At 41.2% G+C, this 12778-nt stretch overlaps 1 protein-coding gene across 1 annotated transcript; it reads right to left on the minus strand.

Moving 5' to 3' along the window:
* Window positions 1-2475: 2475 nt before the first annotated feature.
* On the minus strand, window positions 2476-12500 carry LOC144274674 (butyrophilin subfamily 1 member A1-like). Its single transcript, XM_077833683.1, has 5 exons — window positions 12291-12500; window positions 9502-9630; window positions 6286-6633; window positions 4810-5091; window positions 2476-2906 (listed from the first exon to the last, which is right to left on the minus strand). Exons 2-5 carry the CDS (start codon window positions 9566-9568, stop codon window positions 2743-2745), a joined length of 861 nt encoding a protein of 286 aa, XP_077689809.1. The 5' UTR covers window positions 9569-9630; window positions 12291-12500; the 3' UTR covers window positions 2476-2742.
* Window positions 12501-12778: the final 278 nt, after the last annotated feature.

Here is a 12778-nt window from a genome sequence, read left to right on the forward strand (position 1 = left end):
CAGAAACAAATACACACTAATTACGTGCATCTCTTCTCAGATGGAATCAACCCCAGCCTCCCATCATGCAGCCTGTCCCTCACAAACCCATTGATCCAGGCAATGGGCAGGGAAACTCCTGAGGTCTGGGGAGAAGAGTCCCTTTCCAACCCACAGGCAGGGCACGGAGCACCTGCGAAGCCCCATAGGGTGTGGCTACACAGCAGCTGAATACCCCCAATTGACCCATGGCAGCTAACTAGGCTCACAAGACATGGGCTGGGGGCCTGTAAAATTGGGGTGTAGACATTTGGGCTCATTTTGTGTCTACACTAGAGTAAAGTATCAAAAAATAACTGATTATCTGCATGGACTTACAGTTCTGAAAGTTTTGAATTCCCTAGGGAATTAGGGCCAGATTTTTAAAGGTATTTAGGTTCCTAACTCCCACTAATTTCAGTTGGCATTAGGTGTCCAAATACCTTTAAAAAGCTACCCTTAGAGCCCAATGCCGATTCCTTGCATATTCCATGTTCCCATTCACTTCGCTGGGAGCTTTAGGAGTGCACGGAATGTAATATTGGGCCCTAAAATTATCAACATTATTCTTTTAGTGATGTGACTTGTGCATTTAGTGTTGGATCCTACACTCGTTGAAATCAAAGGCACAGCTCTAATTGATGTTAGTGGTGCAGCATCAGGGCATTCAAGTTTTTCTCATTTAAAAAATAAAACACGAGGAGACAAATTTGAACGAAGTTTTCTTGTTGGAGGAAAGGGCACAACACTTACCGATTTTTGTATCACGGTTCCCTAAAAAACAGAAATAAATATAAATTATTGTTAGGAGCCTTTTTCTCATGGATATACAGTTGTCTGAGTTTTGTGAAAGTTGAACATCGTATCTCACTTTCCATAAAACCAGTTGGGGTGAAACTGATCAGGCTTAATCTCATCCCAATTTCCTTTTAACATTAAACGAAAAAATGAACAACTCCTCCTCCAATATAATTACAGACAAGATCCACATTGGACCAAATTATTTACTTGTCAGATGAGGCAAGAGGACATTTGAGGGCACAGAGTCCTCCTGGTCCCCCATGTCATGGTGCCTCTAGCACCATGTGGATTTCACCCTCAGAGAAGATACATTTCAAAGAACATTTTCTTTCTGGTTTTCTCTTACCCACATACTGAATAATTATCAATACATTATCCCTGATATTTCATGTGATACTCAAATTGATCTCTGTTTAATAATTATCATCATAAATAATAAACAGCAAACAACTTAATGGAAAAGGTTCTATGTAGAGTAAAATTGAATTTACTGATTTCTCCAAGATGTTTCCCTAAAGAAATTAAATGAAGCAAACAGATGGAAATACAAGTTATTTAAGAAGATTTCCAGTTAATGGAGATTTCAAGGTGTGTTTTCATGATATGAACGCCTGGCCCCTAAATACCAGACATTTCATTCATGTTTTACTAACCATGTGGCCACACTAGAGTTAAGTGTCCAACAGTAACTGACTATTTTCAAGGATTTACAATTCTGAAAGGTTTGAATTCCTTATGCAATTAGGGTCTGATTTTTCAAGGCATTGAGGAGCCTAACTCCGACTGATTTCAGTGAGAGTTAGCTCACTATGTACCTTAAAAAAATCTAGCCATTAGAGTCCAATCCTGCTTTCTTGTATTATCTCTCACATTCCCATTGGCTGTGCTGGGAGCTCTGCGGATGCAGACTTGAATTTCTGGCCCTCAAATTATCAGCATTATTTTTTAACGATATGACTTGTGCATTCAGTGCTTAATCCTCCATTCATTGAAGTCAATGGCTAAGATCTAACTGATGTTAGTGACGCAGTATCTGAACTTTCATTGTTTTCTGGTTAAAAAACTCCACCCCAAAAATTCACAGATAAAGAAATACCCTTATGAGGAGTCAAATTTGTACAGAAGTTTTACTTGTTGGAGGAAAGAGCACAACTCTTACAGATTTCTATATCCTGTTCCATTAAAAATAAACAGAAATAAATATAAATTCTTATTAGGAGCATTCTTCCCTTGGTTATACAGTTCTCTGCATTTCATGAAAGTTGCACAGAGATTATACAATTCATGAGCCTTTGAGGGGTTTCATGTTCTCAACACCAGGAGAAAAAGGTTTCCCTTCTCCATCTCTGACTTCTTGTTTCTCACCATAGTCAGAACTCAGGTTAAGGCTCAGAGCTCATGTCTATTCAGACCCCTCTTTTCTACTGTGTATATTTTTTTAATATTATCTATTGGGATGAAATTTGCCAGGCTTTGTCTCATTCCAATTTCTTTTTAACAGTAAATGAAATCACAGACAACTGCTCCCAAAATAAAACAGCACACAATCTTTATGGGGACCCAACTCTGTCCAAAATATTTACTTATCAGAAGAGTGAAAAATACATTAACTAATTCCCAAAGTCCATGGGGACTGAAGAGGGAATAACTGCACAGCTGGGTGGGAAGTGAGCAGAAAAAAGTGAGGAGTGAAGAAGGTTTGGGATCAATCCCCCCCCCTTCCCCAAGCGCTCCACTCAGCTTAACTGAGGCAGTTCTGGGGGAGAAATATTCTGGGTCTGTAAAGGGCTGATGCAGATCACTGCCTCCAAGAGCAAATGGGAACCTTAGTAACATTTCCTTCCCTGTGCTGCTGCGGGGAGCACAGGGCAGGTCCATGCTTCCCCTGCTTGGCCCAGTGTAAAATTTCATTCTTCCCTTTTTTCATTTATTAGAAGAAAATTTCTTGTTAATTTCACTAAATTTTCCCCTGTGACGTTTACCTTTTATTTTAAATAGATAAACAGTGAGGCCAATGAAACCAAACAAAACCAGCAGGATCACACTCAGAGCCACCATCCATGGATTCACCCTCGGGAAAAAGGAATCTGAAAAATAACCCCCCAGGATTTGCATTAGTTTGGAAGCAGGGACAAAACTAATTTTTTTTCTATTGCATGTAAATATATAAATAGTCCCCAGCAGGACGTATGTGAAGTAAGAGTGAAAACATGACCCCCCGGCCCCCATGCTGCACAAAAGACCAAAACCTGATTTTAAAAATTACTCCAACTAACACAGCTTTAGCACTGATTAAGCTGTGAATGAACAGGCCTGGTTTGATTCATGGTATTCAGAGCTGTATTGAGTTCAGGGGCAAATTCTCTGCTCACAAAACCGCATTGACTTCAGTGGAGTTATGCCAGCAAACAATTTGGACCTCACTGTTCAGCAACATTCAGAAATTGCAAGAGTAATTAGAATGTTTTTCATAGATTCAAAGATACTGAGGTCAGAAGGGACCATTATGATCATCTAGTCTGACCTCCTGCACAACGCAGGCCACAGAATCTCACCCACCCACTCCTGCGAAAAACCTTTCACTTATGTCTGAGCTATCGAAGTCCTCAAATTATGGTTTAAAGACTTCAAGGAGCAGAGAATCCTCCAGCAAGTGACCCGTGCCCCATGCTACAGAGGAAGGCAAAAAACCTCCAGGACCTCTTCCAATCTGTCCTGGAGGTAAATTCCTTCCCAACCCAAATATGGCTATCAGCTAAACCCTGAGCATATGGGCAAGATTCACCAGCCAGATACTACAGAAAATTCTTTCCTGGGTAACTCAGATCCCACCTCATCTAACATCCCAATACAGGCCATTAGGCTTATTTACCATGAATATTTAATTTCCAAAATCATGTTATCCCATCATACCATCTCCTCCATAAACTTATCGAGTTTAATCTTAAAGCCAGATAGATCTTTTGCCCCCGCTGCTTCCCTTGGAAGGCTATTCCAAAACTTCACTCCTCTGATGGTTAGAAACCTTCGTCTAATTTCAAGTCTAAACTTCCTGGCAGCCATTTTGGTGAGTCACTAATAATTTCCCCAATTATTTTGATGTATCATAATTGCAATGAATCCAAACATTAAGTGATAGAAATTGATTCATCTTCCTTTGCTGGTCTTGTGTTTACAGCATTTACATCATCTAGCCAGGGTGGGCATTTCAAACATGCCTAAGGCCTTCTCCACACAGGATTCGTGCACTGGTTTAGTGAAATTGGTGTAACACTCATGCAGTCATTGTTACATTGATTCCACAGCTGACCACGTCACAGGACTCCCCCAATTTAACTAAACTGTAAATCAGCTGAAGACTGTCCTTTATCCATTTAGTATAAATCAGTAAGGAACTGACTTATACTAAATGCACAGGACACTCTGAAACTGACAGAAGAGCGTTTAGACAAGGGGTTTCATCAAGAACTCAGGAGATAATCAGGGCGGCTTTTGTGTGTAGACAAAAGCAAAGTGAGTTATGAGCACAAGTCCTATTGAATGTCAACAGAAACAAGCCCTCATCATTTGGTGACATTTCACTAATTGAAAAGGTAGCAAACAAACGATGGTGTAAAAATTGCTACATTCAAAAAAAATCACTGAGGGGAAGTTAAGTTTTTAGGAACAAACTCTTTCAAGGTTTGGTGAATATTTCTTCCCAAAATCATTCTTTTTTTTTAATTATTTTTTTTAAGTAAGAGTTTCAGGAGTATCAGAGTTAAGATTAAATTTACATGAAACCCAAAACTCTGATAACTCTGAATATGCAAAATTAAGGCAATCAGATTGCCTGAGTTGTGACCCTGTTAAGGTGCCAGTATCTGAACTTCTTTGTTTTTATGTAGGTTGTAAAATATGCACAACTGATGCTTCAGTTCTTTGTTTCTTAGGTTTGGTTTTGTTTCTGATGGAGGTGATTTCAGTATGTGGGTTTAGCTGGTAACTGACCTGCTATATAAACTGTTGATTCCTTTTCTTGATTGAGAATGGTGTTCCTGATCAAACAGGACAGGTTCTGGTTTGAACGTTCTTTTATAATAATAGAATTTTCTGTTTCAAACAGGCCACTATCCCCGAGGGATTTTGCTTCAGAGAGCGATGGTAATTCTTTCCCACTGAGATCTCTCCAAAGAACCTTGGGCTCTGGATACCAACCAGCCGATTGACAAACCATCCGGATCCCTCCATCCTGGTGACTCGCCACAGAGATGAGAGGATTGGAGCCCAAACCTAGAGGAAAATTACATAAATGTGTGATAAATCAATGGGGTAACTTAACAGCTAAAAAAGGATGAGTGATAGATTGTGGATCCATTACTCCCACTCGAGATCACTTGCTTATATAGAAGGGATAAATAAACACTGGAATTTCTGAATTCCCAATATGCATGGACACAGGAAAACACGTGAACAAATATTTAAAATAATTTCACTGAATAAGGAGAGATATTGTCCTCTCCACCCAAGACCAGTGGAACATTGAACACCTTTGGAAATCCGGCCACTTCGTTTAAATACCTAGTGGGATATGAATTTTTCAAAAAGCCAGATTTTAGTATATTCGATAAACATTTTGATTGTTCTCTTTTTAAATAAATAAATAAATAAATCTAACTGGCTCCATGGTTCCTGTGTCAGAGCAGCAGGGGACAAACGCTTGGCCTCATCTGCTAGCAGTAAATACTTAACTTGTCCCCGCCCCCACCTTTATGTGGCCTCAGCCAATCAGAAAGCTGTAACTGATTTTGACTGCACCCCTAAATAACCAGCAGTAGTGACCATGTCAGAAGGCTTGTACGCCTGGCAGTCCCACCGTAGCCAGGCCTCAGAACCACAGCAGAGGAATTGGAAGACCAGGGGCTGTCCACACGTGAGAGGCTCCAGCAGCGCAGCTTCACCGCTGTGGTGCTTCAGTGTAGACACTACTTACCCCAAGGGCAGGACTTCTCCTGGCGTCCCAGGTGACACCCCTCTCTGAGAGGCAGGAGCTAGGTTGACAGAAGAATTCTTCTGTTGACCCAGCCCTGCCTGCATGGGGACTTAGGTCAGCTTAGTTATGTCGCTCATGGGGGGTGTATTTTTCAAATCCCTCAGTGACATAGTTAAGCTGACCTACTTTTCTAGCGTAAACCAGGTCCATATTTGTCCAGAAGTCTTTTCCCTCCTTTCTCTCCCTCCTTTTGGAGTCAGTCAAGAACATCTTTTGGGCAAGGAAATCTCTTGACCATTCTGAAAATGTCTTTAATAAAACATTGGGAAAGTTTTCAGCATATTTTCCAAAGTGTCTGAATGTGGTCGTGTGCTGAAATCTAGTCACACTGTGTTACTCTAAAATAATTCACAAGTTGCTCGTCACAGTTGTTGCAGTAGAAAAGAACAAAAACTGCAGCCCAGGCTGAGATAATACAGACAAGAACAGCTGACCTGCTATCTTCAGTTCCAATATGGCTTCTTCATAAGAAGGACCATCTTGAAGAAAACAGTGGTATTGTCCTTCATCTGAGCGTCTGATATTAAGAATCTGCAAGGAAACATTCCCATCTAGGATGCCATCTTTCAAAAGCTCTGTCCTTCCATGATAGTCTGGCATCTGCTCTCCATATTGATCCTTTCCTCCATGATACAGGTGCACAACTGAAAAGAACTCAGATCGGAACCATCTCACCTCCATGTTCACAGCGCTCATCCTGGGGGACAGGTGACAGGGTAATACAATGTTCTCACCCACAACGGCAGTGACAGGGTGACCAGGACCCATCACTCTGAACTGAGCTGTGAAATACACCAAAGCAAAAAGAGAACAACCTCAGAGAGAAAATAAAATATATTCATGATCGATTCAATAGGTTCAAACTTTCCAAAAATTCATCCTGGGGCAGACACCTGGTATGCAAATTTCCAGCCTGAACATTGAAAATTTGGCACAATAAGAAACAACTGAAAAGGGAGGGGGGGAAGAGTTACATTAATAAGTGACAGGCCAGCTCACATATAGGTGTCACTGATCACTCCCCATATATTAATTTGACATGCCACAGAGCCATTTCAGTGCCCCGTGAATGGACAGGGTGACCTGAGTATATACACTGTGTACCTGAGCTCTGTGATCTGTTCTGACCATCACTATATTTCTGATGTGATTTCTCAGCATTGGTTTTAATATGAGAAGGATGAAAAGATGAAATCCTGACTCCACTGAAGTCAACAGAGATCTCCTAGAATTTCACCCTAATGTTTTGGGACCCAGCTTCTTTGGAGACCACCACCTCTCACCTCATATGAGGACACAATTTTCATTGAGATCAGCTGAGGTTCTTGAGTTTTCCTCCTTTGCCCCTCTCCACCTGTATTTAGTGAGATGGGGTCACTGCCAGGACATTTTCAGTAAAGGGTCTTCAACTCTGGGACTCACGTGCCTTGGCCTCACTGAGCCAAATCACTTCAGCTTTAGGCCAGGTTGCCTTGGTGTTTGAGAAAGGATTGTGTCACAGAGGATGCAAGCATGTAAACTAGGATGCTCAGCGTGACCCAAGGTGCGTAGGGCTGCCCACAGTGGAAATGCCAAGCTCAGGGAAGGCTGCAAAAAGGAGAGCAGCTTCTCCCAAAACTGGTGGTTTACACTATAGTTAGATTCACCAACCAGTCACAAACTGTGCTCCTGATCCTCCACACTGGATATCAGAAAAGAAATCAAACAGCCCCCTTTACTGCATTCCAATCTCTGGCTCCCAATCAGCGAATAGGTTCAGTACAGTGAGACATTACTTAAAACTCTATTCACTTTACAAAATGTTCTTTTAATTCCCCAAAGGACCAGACACATTACCAGATCAATACTAATTTGAATCTTACCCAAAAGACCATGCTGCCAGCCAATCCTTTAGTATCTAAAACTAAAGGTTTTATTAGAAAAGAAAAGGAACGAAAGAGAAGAGAGTTGCTAAATGGTCAAAGCAATCAGATAGATAGATAGATAGATAGATAGATGAAAGAAAGTGACTTCAGAATCCATATATCAGGTTCTTAGCAGCACTGGTGAATTTGCTAGCTTGCAAAGTCCCTCTGGAACACATCCAGAGCTTGGATGGGTCTATCAGTCCTTTGTTCAAAGCTTCAATTTGTAGGGAAGTTACTCCAGAGGCGAGAAGCAGGACTGCAGACAAAATGGAGAAGATGCAGCTGCCTTTTTATATCCTTTGCCATGTGGCGTGTACATCCTTTGTCCCAAACACTAACTCACAGCACATGGGCATAAAAAGGTACTTGGAGTCCCCTGTCCATAGGCATGTCCTTACATCTCCTGAAAAACAACGAGGAGCCCGGTGGCACCTTAAAGACTAAGATTTATTTTGGGCGTAAGCTTTTCCCAAATAAATCTGTTAGTCTTTAAGGTGCCACTGGACTCCTCGTTGTTTTTGTGGATATAGACTAACACGGCTACCTCTCTGATACTTGTCTACATGTCCTGCTGACTCATAGCCCCGGGCTTCTCTCAATGGTTCATTCTACAGCTGATTGCCTTTGATGGGCCATCAAGAGGGCCGGATAGTGCTGATGCTGGACTGTCTGGGGGTGTCACCCAAATGCACAGCACAAGATTGACACACAAATATACCACACATATTTATATCTCACCATACAAAGATGATACATACCTATAAACAAGCTTATCATATTTAGCAAATCATGCCTTTTCCACTGATACCTTACATAGAATCATAGAACTGGAAGGGACCTTGAGAGGTCATCGAGTCCAGCCCCCTGCACTCATGGCAGGACCAGCACCACCTAGACCATCCCTGACAGGTGTTTGTCTAACCTGCTCTTAAAAATCTGCAATGACAGAGATTCCACAACCTCCCTGTGCAATTGATTCCAGTGCCTAACCACCCTGACAGTTAGGAAGTTTTTCCTAATGTCCAACCTAAACCTTTCTCGCTGCAATTTAAGTCCATTGCTTCTTGTCCTATCATCAGAGGTTAAGGAGAACAATTTTTCTCCCTCCTCCTTATAACAAGCTTTTAGGTATTTGAAAACTGTTAACATGTCCCCTCTCAGTCTTCTCTTTCCCAGACTAAACAAAACCAGTTCTTTCAATCTTCCCTCATAGGTTATGTTTTCCAGACCCCTAATCATCCTTGTTGCTCTACTCTGCACTCTCTCCAATTTGTCCGTATCTTTTCTGAAATGTGGCGCCCAGAACTGGACACAATATTCCAGCTGAGGCCTAATCAACGCAGTGTAGAGCAGTAGAATTACTTCTCGTGGCATATCTTGTATAAGATTTATTGCGATTTTGTAATATTGGTATCAATGCTACTATAAATGGTCACCCATATTCCATACAGCCTCACACACAGATACTATAATAAGTATCTAGATAGATAGAGAAACTGCGTTGCCTCATATGCAGCGGGTGGAGAATTACTCCTCCAGAAGTGCTGGGGAGGAAGTGGAGACTTATTTATTGATATTGAGCCAATCTGAAATTCGTGTTACGGGTGGGTTTGGGGGTTGTTTTGGTTTTGGTTTTTTTTTTTTTCCCCCAGTTTTGTACAAAGGAGTGGAATAGGCATAATTTATAAATCACTGCGATGAAACAAATCCTACAACCAGCAGCAGGATCAGTGGGATTCCTACCTGATTCCAGCTTGTGAATGTGATAAGTAATGAAGAAAATGACCAAATGAGGCAGAGAGGTGATCATTGTGGAGCTAGGACAGAATGAAAGAACCTTCCTCTTCACTGTAACTTGATCTGGACAACAGGCTAGGGAAGAGAAAAATACTTTACCAAAACATGTTTTGCATTCAAATCTGATTTGTTAGAAAAAGGAACTATTATCTGTAGTTAGTGAATTGAACGGATTGTTTCTGGTCACCATGTCCTTCAAGATTTTAGAGCTGGTAGACCTCATCCTCTCACACCTTGTTTTTAATGATAGGTTGGAAACGGAAAACTAACTTTCCTGCTTTTTCAACTCCCAACTGGTTTCTCAACTTTGAATGGACGAGTCATTGAACTGAGCCAGTTGGGTTCATTGAAATGAATAAAATATTTTCTCTGCACTTGCAGAAGAAGCTATTGCTGTCAAAAGCTGGGTGAGCCCTTCAACAAATTCTGGTTGCACCACTTCGTTGATCTTATTTTCTTTAAAACTTCTCCAGCAAACACGTACTGCTTGAATGTTATACATTACATATATGCCTTAGCATCAGCTGTCATAATTTTAATTTGAAAGATAATTTCTAATTTTAAAAAATCCAAGTTAAAGAAAAGCCTCTGATCTAAATTTTCTTTTAAAAAATCATTTTTAAAGATGAATTTTCATCCACCCTGAGTGTCTGATATTTCCTTCAGATCCCATTGCCAAAGAACTACAGCACTTTGAAGATTTACATTAATAGGTGGGATACATTGGATTGGATGAATTATTGAAGAAAGCTGAAAATTGTTTGTCTCTTTCAAAAACAGAGCAGCAGCACTGCCAACCACAGTATCCAAAAATCAAAAGTCAGTGTAACCCCGGCCCACCCTAACGTGTTCGGTCTGTGTCGTATTGTCCGGTCTTGTGTTGTCTGCAGTGGCACTTGAACAGTTTTTAAAGTGTGGGTGCTGAAAGCCAGTGAAACTGCCCCACACTTTTCACCTCGTGCCCCCCTTACCTCTCTCCATGGCCTACACCCCCTCCCCTCAGAGCTGGGGCTGGGACCAGGGCTGTGTCTCTAGGAGTGCAGGGACACAGACAGGGGTCAAGGGGCTGAGGCTGGTGGCAGACATGGGGCCAGAAGTGGATTCCCCACATGCGGGGCCAGGAGGGGAGCCCCAGGCATGGGACCGGGAGTGGAGCCCCATGTAAAACCTGGGGATGCTGTAGTACCCCCCAACGCCCCTGCTTCCCATGCCTATGATTGTCTGGTCTTGTAGCTTTGATAAGCTGTAAAACTGTATAATTGTTTAATTTTATTAGAGCATCCATGAAGAATGTGGTATTTGGGAACATATGCAAGTTGTACATTGTTGTGGTTGTTTTGTGCTTTAAAATGTTTGTTTCTTTATGAAAATCAATCCAAAAAATCCTCTCCTCCCTCCCCATCATGCACACACATAATTGAAATAAAAATCACAATTGGGTCAAAAAAATATAAGTGATTGACTTAAAATCAATATTTTAAAAAATACATTTTGAGTTCCTATTTTTTGCCATTTGGTTTTTGAACCCTGACTGTGCACTCAGGTCTTAATCTTAAACTTTGCCCTGCAACCATAAAAGCTAGAAATTCATGTTTACTTGAAATGAAATCTGAGATTCTCACATCAATTTATAACTAGAGCATTCGGGCTTTCAGAAAATTACCAATACTGTGAGACTTAAAATAAAAATCACACAAAGTTATGAGAGTTGACAACACTGGAGCTGGTCAAAAATGTTTAAACAAAAATGATTTTTTCAATCGAAAATGGCGTTTGGATTTTTTTTTAAAAAACTGATGATTTCCTATTATTGTAATGTTTCTAATTTCTCAGTGAAATGATGCTAAATGAAAAAAATATTTCAAATTGATTCAAAATGAGAAACCCTAATCAAATGGAATAAAAACATTTTATTCACCCATCCTTTATCCTGTCTCAAAGGAGGAAAGGGAGCAAAAATGAAAACGGAAAAAGAAAAACTAAAATCGAATTTTTTGTTCAATAATACGTGATTGAAATTTGAAAAATAAGCAAATTCTTTTAAACAAAAACATAATTTGTAAATAGCTGTACTCCAACAGATTTCTTCATGATATTGCCCCTTGAATGGCTTTTCACACAGGAGGAGATAATCTGTTACACAATGTATAAATTTCCCTTTTTTAGTATGGCCTGAAGTCCCTACTCAGTGACACTCCTGAACACAGGATCAACTTGAGGCACATGCTCACTTCCCACTGAGTTCAGGAGGAGAAAAGGAGGCAGTTTTCTGCTTTGATTGATTCTGAGCATAATTGTATTTTTTACAAGAACAAAAGGATTCACCCCCTCCCCGCAGTCAAGAGGCAGAAAACTGCAATGAGAGCACAGGCAGAAAACTAGACTGATGGCCGCTGGGTTTGGTGCAGGAAATTTTCTGTATTCAAAATAGAGGAAGTTACAAATCTCCCCCAAGAACAGTCTTGGGCCCACTGCTCTTGAATAAAATTCAGCAAAACAAAGAAATGACGAATTCAACAAGCTGTAAAAGTCTTGTGTTACATTACTGTGAAAACAATCCGCAATGTATGTGACAGTCCATCACTTTCAATGTAGATGTACTGTCAAGTTCCCAGAAAGAGAGAAACAAATTCTCACAGGATTATTTACTCCTTGTGTTTTGAATAATCTGTCCAAGCAATAAGGAGCGTGCATTAGACGTTAGAAACAGTCCTTCTGGAGCAAAATTAACCCACCTGGTTGGGTCTTCTGAGCAGTCGGGTGTGGTCAGACTTGGCTCCTCTGGCTGGGACAGTCCCAGGCTCGGTGACTGTTCCCGTCGGTCACGGAGGCGGCTCAGCTCATTTTAGCGATTGAGGAGCTGCAGTTTTGTCTCGGGGCTTCTCCAGGGAAGGTTGTGAACAGAAACAGGGTTTGTTCCGATCGATAAACGTGGCTCAGCTCGCGGCCTTCGCCCGGGGACAGTGAAAGTAACACTGGAAATTGCCTCAGTCCAACCCCTGTCCCGGGGAAGGGAGAGTCTCCTCTTAAAGACACAGCCCCAGTCCCGCGGGGCCGCCAGTGCGGGGGGGACCGGAACTTTCTGTTAAAATTTAACATAAAGGGGGTTTGTTGTTGCGGGAGAGGGGGTTTGTTTTGGGGTTGTTTTTTTTCCTATTTAGTTGACTAGACTCAGCAAAAGCAGGAAGCAGATTCTCTCTGAAATCAGGCCTGGATTCAGGTA

The sequence above is a fragment of the Eretmochelys imbricata genome, chromosome 14, assembly GCF_965152235.1.
Source record: "Eretmochelys imbricata isolate rEreImb1 chromosome 14, rEreImb1.hap1, whole genome shotgun sequence".
Lineage (NCBI taxonomy): Eukaryota > Metazoa > Chordata > Testudines > Cheloniidae > Eretmochelys > Eretmochelys imbricata.